This window comes from Ursus americanus, chromosome 20 (genome assembly GCF_024610735.1).
Source record: "Ursus americanus isolate L20-20 chromosome 20, mUrsAme1.1.p, whole genome shotgun sequence".
Lineage (NCBI taxonomy): Eukaryota > Metazoa > Chordata > Mammalia > Carnivora > Ursidae > Ursus > Ursus americanus.
In genome coordinates, this window is record NC_142146.1 from 36808966 (window position 1) to 36828220 (window position 19255).

Below are 19255 nucleotides of genomic sequence, written 5' to 3' on the forward strand. Positions count from 1 at the left end.
GATCTGCCAACATTTACTGAACTCCAACCATAATGCAGACTCTGGGGTTGGCTTCTTTTCCATACATTATCACACTTAATCCTTGCTACTATGAGGTAATTAATTATTGTCATCCCCACTATGTAGATGGAGAAACTGAGGCTCCCGGGAGTCACACCTTGCCCAGGGTCACCCAGCCCCGTTGTGGCAGAGCCAGGCCATGGACCTTGTCTAACTTCCCAGGCCTTGCTCGTGCGGTCACAGCATTCTGCCTTCCAGGTATTTCTGTGGCAGTGTATCAGGAGAAAGCGTGCTCAGTAGCACCCTTGCAACAGGGGCCCTGTTGGGAGCTCCTCGTAGAGAGACAACATACACAAGTGCAGGACAGTTCAGCCCTGGGGTCTCAGCAAGATGCCTGTACCCAACCCATTAAACTGCAATTTGCTCACCAAATCCTAGCGCACATAGCGAGCAGTGGCTAATTAACGTTACCACTGATTACTTTGCTAGAGGATAATGAAAGCTTTAACAGTTACTTGTTGCTGGCACAGAAGATTCCCATTTCTCCCAGAAGCCAATCTTCTTAAGTCCCTAGATTGCCATTAGTTTTGACTATCATGTGGCTTTCGATCTGAATGTCTGTTGACATCCTCCGAGACTCCGAGACTCCGAGGCATTCCGGAGACCTCAGCAAGGGCCAGAGGTCGGGTGTGTCTCCTTGTCCCTGGCCGCGTGGTAGATGCGTTCATGGCTCGCTCCTCCGGGCCATGACCACAGCTGTTTTCCCAGGTGCTTCGGAGAAGATGTGTGCATCAGCGTGCCCGACGTGGACGCCTATGTGATGGTGCTGCAGGCCATCGAGCCCCGGATCAGCCTCCGGGGCACGGACCGCCTCTGGAGACCCGCAGCCCAGTTTGAAAGTGCCCGAGGGGTGACCCTCTTCCCCGACCTCAAGATCGTGAGCACCTTCGCCAGAGCCGAGCCCCCGGGTGACCTGAGGACCACAGGTACAGATGCATACTGGGTTGTGGGGCGCGAGCCTTCGGTTCTCACCGCCACGCCAAGTCCCACTTCAGAACAAAAGCACTGTTCACCACGGTAGGGAATTTCTGATCGCAAAGCAACAAACCTGCGAACAACACAGATAACAGGGAAATGAACCATTTGGTAAATAATTGGCCCACCCCTGTATGTGATAGGATGTTGGAGGGAGGGCATTTATGCCAAATGGTAAATGAAAGAAAGCAAGATGCAAATTACAGAGTACCTACAACACACACAGAAAAACGCCAAGAGGGGTGCCTGGGGCATAGCGGTTAAGCGGTTAAGCGTCTGCCTTCGGCTCAGGGCGTGATCCCGGCGTTATGGGATCGAGCCCCACATCAGGCTCCTCTGCTGGGAGCCTGCTTCTTCCTCTCCCACTCCCCCTGCTTGTGTTCCCTCTCTCGCTGGCTGTCTCTCTCTCTGTCAAATAAATAAATAAAATCTTAAAAAAAAAAAAAAAACGCCAAGAAAACACACCTGACGCAAGAGTGTCATTCTCTGAGACGCCCAAGAGGCAGTTTATCTCTGCTCCCCTTCGCTTGGCTGCAAATGCAAATTGTTCAGTACTGAGCATGTATTATGTTGATAATCAGAAGAAAAGCTAAAGAGGCAAAAAAAAATCTAGCTGCACCTTAACAGACCCCCAGTGAGTAGGGTCTGATCCAGCAGCATGGGTCTGGGCTCTCAGGAAGCTCTCTGGCACGGCCGTTATGGGGGCGCTACCGGCGGAGGGGTGGAGTAGTTGGAATGATCTGCTGGGAGAAACTGTTGCGCGGAAAGCTACGGTGCACTCAGCTGGCGGGAGTGCGGGTGACAGGAAGGAAGGGTAAAGAAGGAAGGGAAACGCAGGGGCCAGATCTACAGGGGAAATGCCCGTTTAACAGTCCTCTGCGGCCTCCGCCGGGAGCGGACTTCCAGCTCTCCCTCCCTGCCTCCAAAAGCAGCTGCTAATGCTGTGCCCGCCCCAGCGGGCCTGAGTCCCCGAGGGCCGCTCCTCTAACAGGCCTAATGACTCACTCCCTAACCACGCTGGTCCCTAGCGAATGGGGTGCCTCCAGTGCAGCCCTTCTCAGCTCGTGACAATAGACGGCGTCTTCCAGATGGCCCTGCCAGGACAGGGCCGTTGCCCAGTGACACTCCCAGGTGCATGAGGGCCTCTGAGCTTTCCCTGCCCCTCACTGGGAGCTACAGTCAGATGGGAAAAGGAAGGGCCTCTGACCACCGTGGTTGCGGGCTGTAACTGAGAGCGCGGACGTGCTGGGCCTGCCACTGGCTGACAGGCAATGCCAAGGAAGGGCAACTTCCTGGGGCTCTAACTCACCTTCTGTTATGAGAGGTGTGGGCAGAGCACGTAGCCACATGTCTGAGAGCTGTTATCGGCACTTCTAAAGTCTTACTCTTATTGTTGTTAGAATAATCATTATTATGGACGCCTTAAGTAAGCAGGTTCATGGCATTTGCCAGCAGGCCTCCATGACCCGCCCCAGGAGCATCTTCTGCCCCCACGGACCTCCTCCACTTTGTGCTGTTTCGGAACCAAAGACAGGCGTGTACACCCCTCTGCCTCACACGTCCGTGTTCTCACTTTTGCTCATGCCCTACCCTCTGCCTGGCTGGTCCCTGACCCTCCGCATCCCTGTTACTGCTGACAAACATCTCCCCCACAAGCACCCTGCCCCCCTCGACTGGGCTAGCTCTCCTGCTCTGTAAGCCCCCCATGACTGATGCGTCCCTGCAGCCCCCCACGTTTGCTAGCCCTCAGTGGCAATTATTGGTTAATTAAGCCAGACCAGGGGCTCCATGAGGGCTCAACCATAGCCGATTCGCCTCTAAATGCCCGAGCCCGGCACAGTCCCTTCGGCACAGTGGGAATCAAGAGAAGTACAGATGGAAGATAGAACCTATAATGTATCCACAGAAGAACAAAGAGAAAATGCTCAACAATTATACCATGCCCCCTGCCTAGTGTGACCAATCAGCCGGCCACGTGGGGAGGTAGGAGTAAGGATGACCCAAACCGGCTTGCTAAGAAGCAGGCAGAAAACTCCAGAAACACGCAAAGGCCATTTGAAATACAGATACACATACGCTATTGCTAATGATAGGCCTTCAGGGTATATTAATGTGATTTTAGATTTTGCTGGTGAAACATGAAGCCATTGAGATTGACAAGCATCTAAAAATTAAGCATGTGAAATTATTTATAATAATGTATATCTGGTGAGAACAAAAATATTTTTGGTATCACGAAAAAATTAAAACAGAAAATAATTATTTAAAAATAATTCCTCTTTAGTAAATCCTTTTTAATTTCTATTTTCATAAATGTTTTATAGTATACAAAATATATTAGCCCACTTTATAAATAAATAACTATACATATTTAAATGATCTCAGTTCAGAACTTTTTCCCAAAAAGCCTGCAAGATCAAAAGCATTTGAAGACTACTAGCCGTTCTGAATTTATAAACTGTGGAATCAGAAAGTCACGGCTTCTGTCCCAGCTCTTCCCTAATATCTGTGTAAGCCTGGGCAATCTAGCCTACTGCCTGGACCTTCCACTTCACCATTGGTGAAATGGGGCTACGTACTAATAGCACCCCACTTAACAGCTCTCTGTTAGGATTGTTTGCACAGCGCCTGGCCCATAGCAAGCACTCCATGAATACCGATCACTTTTATGTTTTAAAATCTAGTATAGTTACCATGCAGTGTTATGTTAGTTTCAGATGCGCAATATCATGATTCAGCGATTCTGTACAGCATCCAGTGCTCATCACTACACACGCGCTCCTTAATCCCCATCACCCATTTCACATCCCCACCCAGCTCCCCGCTGATACCCATCGGTTTGTTCTCTAGAGTTAAGGCTCTGTTTTTTTGGTTTGTCTCTCCTTTGTTCATTTGTTTCTTAAGTTCCACATATAAGTGAAATCATATGGTATTTGTCTTTCTCTTACTGCATTTCAGGATCCATCCATGTTGTTGCAAATGACTTCATTCTTTTTTATGGCTGAATAATATTCCACTGTGTATGTATGTATACACACACACACACACACACACACCCCACCTCACCCCACCCCACCTCTTCTTTGTCCATTCATCAATCAATGGACACTTGGACTGCTTCCATAATTTGACTGTTGTAAATAATAACGGGGGGTTATTGGGCTGCTATAAAAGTAGGAGTGCATAGGTCTTTGCAAATTAGTGTTTATGCATTCTTTGGGTAAATATCCAGTAGGGGAATTAATTACTGGATCATATGGTAATTCTGTTTTTAATTTTTTGAGGAGACTCTATACTGTTTTCCAGAGAGGCTGTAGCAGTTTGCTTTCCCACCAACAGTTCCTTCTTCTCCACATTCTCATCACTTGTTGTTTCTTGTGGTTTTTTTATTTTAGCTATTCTGACAGGTGTAAGGTGATGTCTCATTGTGGTTTTGATTTCCATGTCCCCGATGATGAGTGATACTGAGCATCTTTTCATGTGTCTGTCAGCCATCTGTATGCCTTCTTTGAAAAATACCTGTTCATGCCCTCTGACCTTTTTTAATTGTATTATTTGTTTTGGGGGTATTTAGTTGTATAAGTTCTTTATGTATTTTGGATACTAATCTTTAATCAGTATGTCATATACAAATATCTTCTCTCAGTAGGTTATTTTTAGTTTTTATTGTTGCCTCCTTAGCTGTGCAAAAGCTTTTTATTTTGATGTCATCCCAATGATTTATTTTTGCTTTTGCTTCCCTCGCGTCAGGAGACACATCTAGAAAAATGTTGCTATGGCTGGTGTCAGAGAAATTTCTGCATGTGCTGTCTTCTGGGATTTTTATGGTTTCTGGTCTCTCAGTTAGGTCTTTAATCCATGTTGAGTTTATTTTTGTGTGTGGTGTAAGCAGGCAGCCCAGTGTCATTCTTTTACATGCAGCCAACCAGTTTTCCCAACATTTGTTGAAGAGACTGTCGTTTTCCCATTGTACAGTCTTGTCTCCTTTGTTGTAGATTAACTGACTTATAAGCATTAACTGACTTATAAGATTCATTTCTGGGCTCTCTGTTCTATTGATCTATGTGTCTGTTTTTGTGCCAGTACCATACCGTTTTGATTGCCACAGCTCTGTAGAGTATCTTGAAATCTGGGATTGTGATGCCTCCAGTTTTTGTTTTTTTTTTTTTAAGATTTTATTTATTTATTTGACAGAGAGAGACAGCCAGCGAGAGAGGGAACACAAGCAGGGGGAGTGGGAGAGGAAGAAGCAGGCTCACAGCGGAGGAGCCTGATGTGGGGCTCAATCCCACAATGCCGGGATCACGCCCTGAGCCGAAGGCAGACGCTTAACCACTGTGCCACCCAGGCGCCCCTGATGCCTTCAGTTTTATTCTCCTTTTTCGAGATTGCTTTGGCTATTCGGCGTCTTCTTTGATTCCATACAAATTTTAGGATTGCGGTTACAGTTCTGTGGAAAATGCTGTCAGTGTTTTGATAGGGACTGCATTAAATCTGTAGATTGCTTTGGGTAGTATGGACATTTTAACAATATTTGTTCTTCTAATCCGTGAGCATGGAATGTCTTCCCCTTTGTGTCATCTTCAGTTTCTTTTATCAATGTTTTATAGTTCACAAGAGTACAGGTCTTTTACCTCCTTGGTTAAGTTTATTCCTAGGTATTTTATTATTTTTGATGCAATTGTAAATAGGATTGTTTTCTTTTTTAAAAGATTTTATTTATTTGAGAGTGCAAACGAGAAAGAGAGAGGGAGAAAGAAAGAGCATATATGGGTGGTAGGGGGAGAGGGACACGGGGAGAGGGATAAGCAGATGCCCCGCTGAGTGGGGAGCCTGATGCAGGGCTCAGTCCCAGGACCCTGGGATCATGACCTGAGCTGAAGGCAGATGCTTAACCAACTAAGCCACCGAGGCATCCCAAATGAGACTGTTTTCTTAATTTTTTTTTTTTTGCTGTTTTGTTATTAATGTATAGAAATGCAACAGATTTCTGTATATTGATTTTGTATCCTGCGACCATACTGAATTCATCTATCCGTTCTAGTAGTTTTTTGGTGGGGTCCATAGGATTTTTAGACATAGTATCATGTCATCTGCAAATAGTCAAGTTTTACTTCTTCCTTACCAACTTGGATGACTTTTATTTCTTTTTGTTGACTAATTGCTGTGGCTAGGACTTCCAGTACTATGTTGAATAAAAGTGGTAAGAATGGATAGTCTTGTCTTGTTCCCAATCCTAGGGAAAAGCTCTCAGTTTTTCACCAATGAGTATGATATATCTGTGCGTTTTTCCTATATGGCCTTTATTATGTTGAGGTATGTTCCCTCTAACCCTACTTTCTTGAGGGTTTTTATCATGAATGGATGTTGTACTTTGTCAAATGCTTTTTCTGCATCTGTTGAAATGATCATGTGGTTTTCCTCCTTTTCTCTTGTTGATGGGATGTGTCACATTGATTAATTTGCGAGTATTGAACCACCCTTGCATCCCAGGAATAAATCCACTTGGCCATGGTGACTGATTTCTTAAATGTATTGTTGGATTCGGTTTGTTAATATTTTGTGGAGGAGTTTTGCATCTATGCTCCTCAAGGATATTGGCCTATAGTTGTTGTTGTTGTTTTGATAGTGTCTTTATCTGGTTTTGTTATCAAGGTGATGCCGACCTCATAGAATGAATTTGGATGCTTTCCTTCTTCAATATTTTTTTTTTTTGGAATAGTTTGAGAAGAATAGGTATTAACTCTTCTTTATTATTTTTTTAGTGTATCATTATTTTATTCACTACTAAGAAAAAAAATGCTGCCGATCCAATTACAATTGTTAGACTGTTAGATACCTCCTAGTTTCAGAGATGTTGAAAGGTGGGAAAATGTGCATCTGAAAATTACAAACATAACATACAGTAAATCTACATAGTAATTTTCTATCATATTTCTTTGTATTTTTAAAATTGCATCATGAAATTTCAAACATATTCCTGGATACAAATGACACTCTTTCTGGATACAATGATATGAACCTCGTTCCTCTTCTTAGTTTTTTTCTCTCTGATGTAGGGGATAATTGTTCCTCTGTCATCAGCAGCCTCACCAAATCCCCAAAATGGCTTCATCTGAATACTCTGCCTCAGGAGAAACATGACAATAAAGTAATCAAAACTGTCCCAGGTGCACAGGGTCAAACCCTAAATTTCTGTCATAAATGGTGATTAGTGTAGATGCTGTACACATATGAAGGGACCTAATTTTTATCTGAGGTCTTCCATCATTTAAAAGGAAGATTAAAAAGTCAACTAAGTCTTAAAAGGAGATTAAAATATATGCACTGGTTGGTATTAAAAATTCACTTTATGTGCAAAAACATTAATATTGTTTTATCCAAACAGATCTTTATAAAAAAGTGAGAAATCTAATTTTTAAAATTGTTGTAATCCAAATAATTCAAATATTAAAAGAAGTGACAACACATGCTTTTTTATGTCAATTATATGAGATCTGCTGAAATAAGTAAATGCAGATTTTTAAATTTGAATAGGGTACCTAAATCACATTAGAATGTAAATGATCAAGATGAATGGACTGCATATTGTATTATAAATCCTATATTCTTTTTTTTTAATGTTTTTTTATTATATTATGTTAGTCACCATACAGTACATCCCTGGTTTCTGATGCAAAGTTCGATGATTCATTAGTTGCGTATAACACCCAGTGCACCATGCAATACGTGCCCTCCTTACTACCCATCACCAGTCTATCCCATTCCCCCACCCCCTCCCCTCTGAAGCCCTCAGTTTGTTTCCCAGAGTCCATAGTCTCTCATGCTTCATTCCCCCTTCTGATTAACCCCCCTTTCTTTATCCCTTTCTTCCCCTACTGATCATTCTAGTTCTTATGTTCCATAGATGAGAGAAATCATATGATAGTTGTCTTTCTCTGCTTGACTTATTTCACTTAGCATTATCTCCTCCATTGCCGTCCATGTTGCCGCAAATGTTGTGAAATCGTTCTTTCTGATAGCTGAGTAATATTCCATTGTATATATGGACCACAACTTCTTAATCCAGTCATCTGTTGAAGGGCATCTCGGTTCCTTCCATGATTTAGCTATTGTGGACAATGCTGCTATGAACGTTGGGGTGCATATGGCCCTTCTCTTCACTACGTCTGTATCTTTGGGGTAAATACTCAGTAGTGTAATGGCTGGATCATAGGGTAGCTCAATTTTTAACTTTTTAAGGGACCTCCACACTGTTTTCCAGAGTGGCTGTACCAACCTGCATTCCCACCAACAATGTAGGAGGGATCCCCTTTCTCCACATCCTCTCCAGCAATTGTTGTTTCCTGCCTTGTCAATTTTTGCCGTTCTAACTGGCGTAAGGTGGTATCTTAGTGTGGTTTTGATTTGAATTTCCCTGATGGCTAATGATCTTGAACATTTTTTCATGTGTCTGTTGGCCATTTGTATGTCTTCATTGGAAAAGTGTCTGTTCATATCTTCTGCCCATTTTATGATTTGTTTATTTGTTTCTCGTGTATTGAGTTTGAGAAGTTCTTTGTAGATCTTGGATACCAGTCCTTTATCTGTAGTGTCATTTGCAAATATGTTCTCCCATTCCGTGGGCTGCCTCTTAGTTTTTTTGACTGTTTCCTTGGCTGTGCAGAAGCTTTTTATCTTGATGAAGTCCTACAAGTTCATTTTATCTTTTGTTTCTCTTGCCTTTGGGGATGTGTCATGAAAAAGGTTGCTTTGGCCGATGTTGTAGACATTGGTTGTTGCCTATGTTCTCCTCTAGGATTTTGATGGAATCCTGTCTCACATCAAGGTCTTTCATCCATTTGGAGTTTATCTTTGTGTATGGTGTGAGAGAGTGGTCAAGTTACATTCTTTTGCATATAGCTGTCCAATTTTCCCAGCACCATTTATTGAAGAGACTGTCCTTTTTCCACCGGATGTTTTTTCCTGCTTTATCAAAGATTAGTTGTCCAAAGAGCCGAGGGTCCATTTCTGGGTTCTCTATTCTGTTCCATTGGTCTATGTGTCTGTTTTTGTGCCAGTACCATGCTGTCTTTGTGATCACAGCTTTGTAGTACAGCTCGAAATCCGGCATTGTGATGCCCCCAACTTTGTTTTTCCTTTTCAACAGTTCCTTGGCGATTCGGGGCCTTTTCTGTTTCCATACAAATTTAAGGACTATTTGTTCCAGTTCCTTGAAAAATGTCATCGGTATTTTGATCGGGATAGCACTGAAAGTGTAGATTGCTCTGGGTAGCATGGACATTTTAACTATGTTAATTCTTCCGATCCATGAGCATGGAATATTTTTCCATCTTTTTGTGTCTTCCTCAATGTCTTTCAAGAGTGATTTATAGTTTCTAGAATATAGCTCCTTTACATCTCTGGTTAAGTTAATTCCAAGGTAACGTATGGTTTTTGGTGCTATTGTAAATGGGATGGATTCCCTAATTTCTCTTTCTTCAGTCTCATTATTCGTGTATAGAAATGCAACTGATTTCTGAGCATTGATTTTGTACTGATTTCTGAGCATTGATTTTGTATCCCGCCACATTACTGAATTGCTCTATAACTTCTAATAGTTTGGGAGTGGATTCTTTTGGTTTTTCCGTATAGAGTATCATGTCATCTGTGAAGAGAGACAGTTTGACTTCTTCTTTGCCGATTTGGATACCTTTTATACCTTTTTGTTGCCTGATTGCTGTTACAAAGACTTCTAGTACTATGTTGAATAATAGTGGCGAGAGTGGGCATCCTTGTCGTGTTCCTGATCTTAAGGGAAAGGCTTCCAGCTTTTCCCCATTGAGAATGATATTTGCTGTAGGCTTTTCATAGATGGCTTTTATGATCTTGAGAAATGTACCATCTATCCCTACACTCTGAAGGGTTTTAATCAGGAAAGGATGCTGTATTTTGTCAAATGCTTTTTCTGGATCTATTGAGAGAATCATATGATTTCTGAATTTTTGTTTCTGGATAAAATCTAAGACACTGATAGATTTGCAAATGTTGTACCACCCCTGCATCCCAGGGATGAATCCCACTTGGTCATGATGGATAATCCTTTTAATGTACTGTTGGATTCTATTAGCCAGGATCTTGTTGAGGATTTTGGCGTCCATATTCATTAGGGAAATCGGTCTATAATTCTCCTTTTTGTTGGGGTCTTTGCCTGGTTTGGGGATCAAGGTAATATTGGCCTCATAGAATGAGTTTGGTAGCTTTCCTTCTGTTTCTATTTTTTGAAATAGCTTTAGGAGAATAGGTATTATTTCTTCTTTGAATGTTTGGTAGAATTCCCCAGGAAAACCGTCCGGGCCTGGAGTTTTGTTCTTTGGAAGATTGTTTATCACTGACTCAATCTCTTCATAATTAATTGGCCTGTTTAAAAAATCAATTTCTTCCTGTTTCAGTCTTGGTAGTTTATGGGTTTCCAGGAAGGCCTCCATCTCTTCCAGATTGCTTAATTTATTGGCATAAAGCTGTTGATAAAAGTTTCTAATAATCCTTCCAATTTCATTGGTGTTGGTTGTGATCTCTCCTTTTTCATTCATAATTTTATTAATTTGGGTTCTTTCTCTATTCTTTTGAATAAGTCTTGCCAGAGGTCTGTCAATTTTATTAATTCTCTCAAAGAACCAGCTTCTAGTTCTGTTGATCTACTCTTACTGTACTCCTGGTTTCTAATTCATTGATCTCTGCTCTAATCTTGGTCAACTGCTTCCTCGTGCGTGGATTAGGCCTGTCCCTCTGTTGCTGTTCCAGCTTCTTGAGGTGAGAATATAAAAACTGCATTTTAGATTTTTCTATTCTTTTGAGTGAGGCTTGGATGGCTATGTATTTCCCCCTTAGGACTGCCTTTGCAGTATCCCAAAGGTTTTGGACCATTGTGTTTTCATTCTCGTTGGTCTCCATAAATTGTTTAAATTGATTTTTGATTTCCTGGTTTATCGAATCATTCCTGAGCAGGATAGTTCTTAGTCTACATTGTTTGAGTTTCTTCCAAATTTTTCCTTGTGGTTGAGTTCCAATTTCAAAGCATTGTGGTCTGAGAATATGCAGGGAATAATTTCAGTCTTTTGGTGTCGGTTGAGACCTGTTTTGTGTCCCAGAACATGGTCCATCTTGAGAATGTTCCATGGGCATTAGAATAGAATGAGTATTCTTTGGTTCTGGGGTGTAGTGTTCTATATATATCTATGAGGTCCAACTCGTCGAGTATGGCATTCAAAGCCTTTGTTCCTTTACTGAGTTTTTTCAAGGGTGTTCTGTCTACTTCTGATAGTGGGGTGTTGAGGTCCCCTACTATTAATGTATATTTATTTATATGTCTCTTTATTCTGGTTAAGAGTTGGCTTGTGTATCTTGCTGCTCCCCTGTTGGGGGCATAGATATTTATAATTGTCATATCCACTTGTTGGATACATCCTTTAAGAATAATATAGTGCCCTTCTGTGTCTCTAACTATAGTCTTTAGTTTAAAATCCAATCTATCTAATATAAGAATTGCTACCCCAGCTTTCTTTTGAGGTCCATTGGCGTGAAAGATGGTACTCCATCCCTTTACTTTCAGTCTGAATGTATCTTTGGGTTCAAAATGAGACTGAGACAGCAAATGGATGGGTCATTTCTTTTTATCCAATCTGCAACCCTGTGGCATTTATGGGAGCATTCAGGCCATTTACGTTGAGACTGAGTATTGAGAGATATGATTTTAATGATGCCATGTTGCCAGTAAAGTCTTTGTTTCTATAGATTGTCACTTTCTGTTCTGTATCACTCTTGGAGCCTTTTTACCTTTATAGAACCCCCCCTTAATATCTCCTGTAGGGCTGGTTTCATGGTTATGAAATTGGTCGATGACTGGCGATTCTGGAAGGTCTTTATTTCTCCATCAATTCTGAATGACAGCCTTGCTGGATAAGGGATCCTTGGCTGCATGTTTTTCTCTGAAAGAGCTTTAAATATACTCCCCCAACCCTTTCTCTCATTCCAGGTCTGTGTAGAGAGGTCTGACATAATTCTGATAACTTTGCCTTGGTACGTGAGAAATTTCTTTGCCCTGGCCGCTTTCAATACTGTATCCTTGAATCTAATATTTGTGATTTGCACTATGATGTGACGAGGCGTAGGTTTGTCGTGTTTGAGCTTGGGAGGGGTCCTCTCTGCCTCTTGGACACGAATGTTTGTTTCCCTCGCTAGATTAGGGAAGTTTTCAGCTACAATTTGTTCAAATATATCTTCTAGACCTCTGTTTTTCTCCACCCCCTCGGGGATGCCGATGATTCTGACATTGGATCGTTTCATTGAGTCAGTAATCTCCCGTAACTTACATACGTGGGCATGGATTTTTTTAAGTCCAGATTCTATTTTCGCTTTTTCTTCTACTAACCTATCCTCCAATTTGCTAATACCTTCTTCTGCCTCAGTGACCCTGGCCGTCAGAGCCTCTAGTTTTTTTTTTGTTTTTTTTAAAGATTTTATTTATTTATTCGACAGAGATAGAGACAGCCAGCAAGAGAGGGAACACAAGCAGGGGGAGTGGGAGAGGAAGAAGCAGGCTCATAGCGGAGGAACCTGATGTGGGGCTCAATCCCATAACGCCGGGATCACTCCCTGAGCCGAAGGCAGACGCTTAACCACTGTGCCACCCAGGCGCCCCCAGAGCCTCTAGTTTTGACTGCATTTGGCTCATAGAATTTTTAATTTCTGCCAGAGTCGCTCTCATTTCCGCCCTTAGAGATTCTATATTCTCATTAACATTTTTGTTAATACTTTTCTCAAGTCTACACATCATCTTGACCATTGTTACTCTGAATTCCATTTCTGATAATTTGGTTATATCCATATCCGTTAGTTCTGTGGCAGAGGCCACAGATTCATTGTCTTTTCTTTGCTGGGGGGTGATTTCTCCTTCTTGTCATTCTGATGAGGAGAGGTTGCGGGGTTGTCCACAGCCCAAATTATTGACCGGTACCCAGGCCATGCGCCCTTGTTTTATAGGGATCTTAGGGATGTGAGCTTCTTGATTTTTCAGCCTGCCTTCTGGGGGAGGGGCCTGCCGCGCCGATACTCAGGCAACCCTGTTTGGGTAGAGTCTCAGCGTCCCCTGCGAGGGGGGATGGGGATGGGCGCGCTGTGAGCCGGTATTTCCAGGCTTTTGTTCTCTGGCGGCTTTCCCTGGCAGTTTGCTGCGCCTCTTCTGAGAGTCAGAGCAGCAGTGGCCGAATCTCAGCCTCTGTCACAGAACAGAGGGATCGCAGACCGTTCTCCCCTGATGTTCTGGCCACTTTAACTCTGTTACTGTTGGTGCTGCTCAACCCTGCAGCGTCCCGGGATGTGCGCCCCACACCCGGCGTCCCTGCCCTCACTTCCAGGGCCGGCGGGTCTCTGTCCTTTGTGTTTCTAACACCACCAGCCGCCCCCCGCGCGCTCTGAAGCTCCCGCTCTCAATCTGGTGGCGCGCGTTCCCGGGCTCACAGTCTCAGTCCGCTCTCTCGCGGGTGCAGGTCTGCGAGTCCGCCCACTCCCCCGTGCAGGTGGCTGCCGCTTCCCGGCGCCCAAACGCGGCGGCTCCCTCCCCCTTGCATTTATCTTCCGATATCTGTGCACGGTTTCACGGCTCCCCGCTTCGTACCTCAATACTCAGCGCTGGAGATGTTCATTCGTAGAGATCCAGATGCATCTTCCTGCGTCTCAGGCTGGTTCCGTGGATGTTCAGGATGGTCTGGTACCTATTCAACTCGACTCAGGGGACCGGCTGAAAAAGGGGTCCCCTACTCCTCCGCCATCTTCCTATAACCTCTCCTTAACTCTTCTTTAAATGTTTGAAAGAATTCACCTGTGAAGCCATGGGGTCCTGGACATTTGTTTTTTGGGAGCTGTTTGATTCTTGATTCACTTTTGTTGCTGGTAATTGGCATGTTCAAATTTTCTGTTTCTTCCTAATTCTGTTTGGGGAGGTTATATGTTTCTAGGAATTTGTCCATTTCTTCTAGGTTATCTAATTTGTTGGCATATGGTTTGTCATAAGCATTCTCTTATAAACCTTTGTATTTCTGTGGTGTTGGCTGTTATTTCTCCTCATTTCTGATTTTTAATTTTTCTTGGATGAGTGTAACTAGGGGTTTATCAATTTTCTTGATATTTTCAAAAAACCAATTCCTGGTCTCATTGATCTGTTCTATTGTTTTTTCTAGTATCTATATCGTTTATTTCTGCTCTAGTCATTACTACTTCCTTCTGCTACTTCTGAGTTTTGTTTGTTCTTTTTCTAGTTCCATTAGGTGAAGTTTGTTTATTTGAGACTTTTCTTCCTTCCTGAGGTAGGTCTATAAACTTCCCTCTTAGAACAGCTTTTGCAGCATTCCAAAGATTTTGGACTGTTCTGTTTTCATTTGTCTCCATGTATTTTTTTATTTCCTCTTTGATTTCTTGGTTGACCCATTCACTGTTTAGTAGCACATTACTTAACTTCCATGTCTTTGTGGTTCTTATAGATTTTTTCTTGTGGTTGATTACTAATTTCATAACATTGTGGTCAGAGAAGATGCATGGTATGACTTCAGTCTTTTTGAATTTGTTGAGGCTTGTTTTGTAGCCTAACATGTAACCTGTTCTGGAGAATGTTCCATGTGCACTTGAAAGAATGTATATGCTGCTGTTTAGGATGGAATGTTCTGAATATATCTGTTAAATCCATCTGGCCCAATGTATCATTCAAAACCACTGTTTCCTTGATGATTTTCTGTTTGGATAATGTATCCATCAGTGTAAGTGAGGTGCTATAGTCCCCTACTATTATTGTACTACTGTCGATTACTTTATGTTCGCTACTAGCTGCTTTGTGTATTTGGGTGCTCCCATGTTGAGTGCATAAATATTTACAATTGTTATAGCTTCTTGTTGGATTATTCCCTTTATGATTATTGGAATGTCCTTCTTAGTCTCCTGTTATAGTCTTTGTTTTAAAATCTATTTTGTCAGATTTAAGTATTGCTATTCTGGCTTGCTTTTCACTTCCATTTGCATGATATGTGCTTTTTCTTCCCTTCACTTGCAACCTGCGTGTGTCTTTAGGTCTAAAATGAGTCTCTTGTAGGCAGTATAGAGATGGGTTTGGGTTTTTTGTCCTTTCCATCACCCTGTGTCTTTCCATTGGAGCACTTAGTCCATTTACATTTAAAGTAATTATTGATAGGTATGTACTTATTGCCATTTTGTTACTTGCTTTATGGTCATTTTTGTAGTTTTCCTTTGTTCCTTTCTTCTCACATGGGGTATTGACTTTCTTTAGTGATATACTTGGATTCCTTTCTCTTAATATTTTGCATATCTATTCTGGTTCTTAATTTATGGTTTCATTAGGTTTGTAAATAACAGCTTCTGTAGATAGCAGTCTATATTAAGTGGTTGGTCACTTAAGTTTGAACCCATACTTTACTCCTCCCACCCCCACATTTTAGGTACATGGTGTCATACTTTATATCCTTTTATTTTGTGGGTCCCTTGACTGATTTTCATAGATATACTTTTTATTGCTTTTGTGCTTCTTACTTTTCTTACTCCTTATGGTCTTTTCTTTCCACTCAGCAAAACCCCTTTAACATTTCTTTTAGGGCTGGTTTAGTTGTCATAAATTCCTTTAACTTTTGTTTTTCTGGGAAACACTTTACCTCTCCTTCTATTCTGAGTTATAGCCTTGCTGGATAGAATATTCTTGGCTGCAGATTTTTTCCTTTCAGCACTTTGAATATATTATGCCCCTCCCTTCTGACCTACAACCTTTCTTTTTCTTTTTTTTTTTATAATGATTTTTTATTATATTATGTTAGTCACCATACAGTACATCCCCAGTTTCTGATGTAAGGCTCGATGATTCATTAGTTGTGTATAACACCCAGTGCACCATGCAATACGTGCCCTCCTTACTACCCATCACCGGCCTATCCCATTCCCCCACTCCCCTCCCCTCTGTAGCCCTCAGTTTGTTTCTCATAGTCCATAGTCTCTCATGTTTCATTCCCCCTTCTGATTACCCCCCCATTTCTTTATCCCTTTCTTCCCCTACTGATCATTCTAGTTCTTATGTTCCATAGATGAGAGAAATCATATGATAGTTGTCTTTCTCTGCTTGACTTATTTCACTTAGCATTATCTCCTCCAGTGCCGTCCATGTTGTAGCAAATGTTGAGAACTCGTTCTTTCTGATAGCTGAGTAATATTCCATTGTATATATGGACCACAACTTCTTAATCCAGTCATCTGTTGAAGGGCATCTCGGCTCCTTCCACGATTTAGCTATTGTGGACATTGCTGCTATGAACATTGGGGTGCATATGGCCCTTCTCTTCACTACGTCTGTATCTTTGGGGTAAGCACCCAGTAGTGCAATGGCTGGATCATAGGGTAGCTCAATTTTTAACTTTTTAAGGGACCTCCACACTGTTTTCCAGAGTGGCTGTACCAACCTGCATTCCCACCAACAATGTAGGAGGGATCCCCTTTCTCCACATCCTCTCCAACAATTGTTGTTTCTTGCCTTGTCTATTTTTGCCATTCTAACTGGCGTAAGGTGGTATCTCAGTGTGGTTTTGATTTGAATTTCCTTGATGGCTAATGATTTTGAACATTTTTTCATGTGTCTGTTAGCCATTTGTATGTCTTCATTGGAAAAGTGTCTGTTCATATCTTCTGCCCATTTTTTGATTTATTTGTTTCTCATGTATTGAGTTTGAGAAGTTCTTTGTAGGTCTTGGATACCAGTCCTTTATCTGTAGTGTCATTTGCAAATATATTCTCCCATTCCGTGGGCTGCCTCTTAGTTTTTCTGACTGTTTCCTTGGCTGTGCAGAAACTTTTAATCTTGATGAAGTCCCATAAATTCATTTTATCTTTTGTTTCTCTTGCCTTTGGGGATGTGTCATGAAAAAGGTTGCTTTGGCCGATGTCGTAGAGGTTGCTGCCTATGTTCTCCTGTAGAATTTTGATGGAATCCTGTCTCACATCGAGGTCTTTCATCCATTTGGAGTTTATCTTTGTGTATGGTGTGAGATAGTGGTCAAGTTTCATTCTTTTGCATGTAGCTGTCCAATTTTCCCAGCACCATTTATTGAAGAGACTGTCTTTTTCCCACCAGATGTTTTTTCCTGCTTTATCAAATATTAGTTGCCCAAAGAGCTGAGGGTCCATTTCTGGGCTCTCTATTCTGTTCCATTGGTCTATGTGTCTGTTTTTGTGCCAGTACCATGCTGTCTTTGTGATCACAGCTTTGTAGTACAGCTCAAAATCCAGCATTGTGATGCCCCCAGCTTTGTTTTTCCTTTTCAATAGTTCCTTGGAGATTCGGGGCCTTTTCTGTTTCCATACAAATTTAAGGACTGTTTGTTCCAGTTCTTTGAAAAATGTCCTCGGTATTTTGATCGGGATAGCATTGAAAGTGTAGATTGCTCTGGGTAGCATGGACATTTTAACTATGTTAATTCTTCCGATCCATGAGCATGGAATATCTTTCCATCTTTTTATGTCTTCCTCAATGTCTTTTAAGAGTGATTTATAGTTTCTAGAATATAGGTCCTTTACGTCTCTGGTTAAGTTAATTCCAAGGTAAGACCTACAACCTTTCTACTAAAAAATTAGCTGATAGCCTTATGGGTTTTCCTTATACGTAACTGTTTTCTTTTCTTTTGCTGTTTTTAACATTATCTCTTTGTGGTGCCTGGGTGGCTCAGTCAGTTAAGCGTCTGACTCCTGATTTCAGCTCAGGTCCTGATCTCAGGGTAGTGAAATCAAGCCCATATTAGGCTCTGCATTGAGCATGGAACCTGCTTAAGATTCTCTCCCCCGCTGTCCTTCCCCTGCTGCTCACGTGCTCTCTAAAAAAGCCTGGGTGGCTCATTTTGTTAAATGTCTGTCTTCAGCTCAGGTCATGATCCCACAGTCCTGGGATGGAGCCCCACTTCGGGCTTCCTGATCAGCGGGAAGCCTGCTTCTCCCTCTACCTGTCACTCTCCCTGCTTATGGGCTCAGTCACTCTCTCTCAAATAAAATCTTAAATAAAATTCTATCACTCTTCTTTGCCTTTTCAATTATTATGTGTCTTGGTGGGCACCTCCTTGGGTTGATCTTGTTGGGGTCCCTCTGTACCTCCTGGGTCTGGATTTCTGTTTTCTCCCCAGAGTTAGGGAGTTTTCATCTATAATTTCTTCAAGTAAATTTTCTGCCCCCTTTTTCCCTCCTCTTTCTGGCTCCCTATAATGCAAATGTTGTTATATCTGATGGTGACACCGAGTTCCCTAAGTCTCTTTTCATTTTTTTTTTTCTCCCCCTCTGTTCAGGTTGATTGCTTTCCATTACTTTGTCCTCCAGGTCGCTGATCTGTTCTGCTTTCTCTAGCCTATGTATTCCCTCTAGTGTATTTTTAAATTTCATTTATTGAGTTCTTCATTTCTGATTGGTTGGTTGGTTTCTGTCTCTTTGCTGAAGGTCTCACTGAGGTCCTCCACTCTTTTCACCAGTCCACGGAGTATCTTTATGACCATGACTTTAAATTCTCTATCAGGGATATTTTTCATTTTTGTTTAGGTCTCTTGCTGTGATTTTGTTCTGTTCTTTTATTTGGGACATATTCCTCTCTCCCCTCATTTTGTCTGACCCACTGTTTCTGTGTGTTGGGAAAGTCAGGAAGGTCTCTTGCTCTTGAAAATAGTGACCTAATGACAATGCCCTGTAGTGCCCTGCAGTGTCCCCTGTTCACCAGGATCTGGCACTGCAGGAGTATCTCCCGTGTGTGCGTGTTGTGTGTGACCTGCTGTGGATGATCGGTTTTTGCCTTCGGCCCAGGGGTCTGCGATGGCTTTCTTTGCCTATTGTGAGCAGGGGTTGGTCCCTGGGGTATTAGCCAGTCTGGTCCTGCCTTGGACTTGAGATGAGTCAGATCAGGCATTTGCCAGAGATGCAGTAACATCAAACTGTACTCGCCCTGCGTTGTTCCTTAAGAAGCTTTTGTTGTCAGGTCGGGCCTGGAGTCAGACCGATGTCTGCCCCCAGCCTACTGCTGGGGCTACGGTTTGGTATGCGTGGTTGTCTTCCCCTCTCCCCAGGACAGGCATCACTTTGCACTGGTGCTGGTCCCTCTCAGGGCAGCTCGCACAGCACAAGGCTTGTGGCACCACTTTGGACGGGCTCTGGCCAAGGTCATAGG

The 19255-nt window shown here is 42.4% G+C and overlaps 1 protein-coding gene across 1 annotated transcript in view; it reads left to right on the forward strand.

The window, feature by feature from the left end:
* The window catches only part of CLSTN2 (calsyntenin 2), a 615182-nt gene that overhangs the window by 579677 nt on the left and 16250 nt on the right, over positions 1-19255 (forward strand). The window contains exon 12 of the mRNA XM_045791881.2: positions 769-986. Coding sequence (XP_045647837.1) covers positions 769-986 — 218 coding nt within the window. The remainder of the gene's footprint in view (positions 1-768; positions 987-19255) is intronic.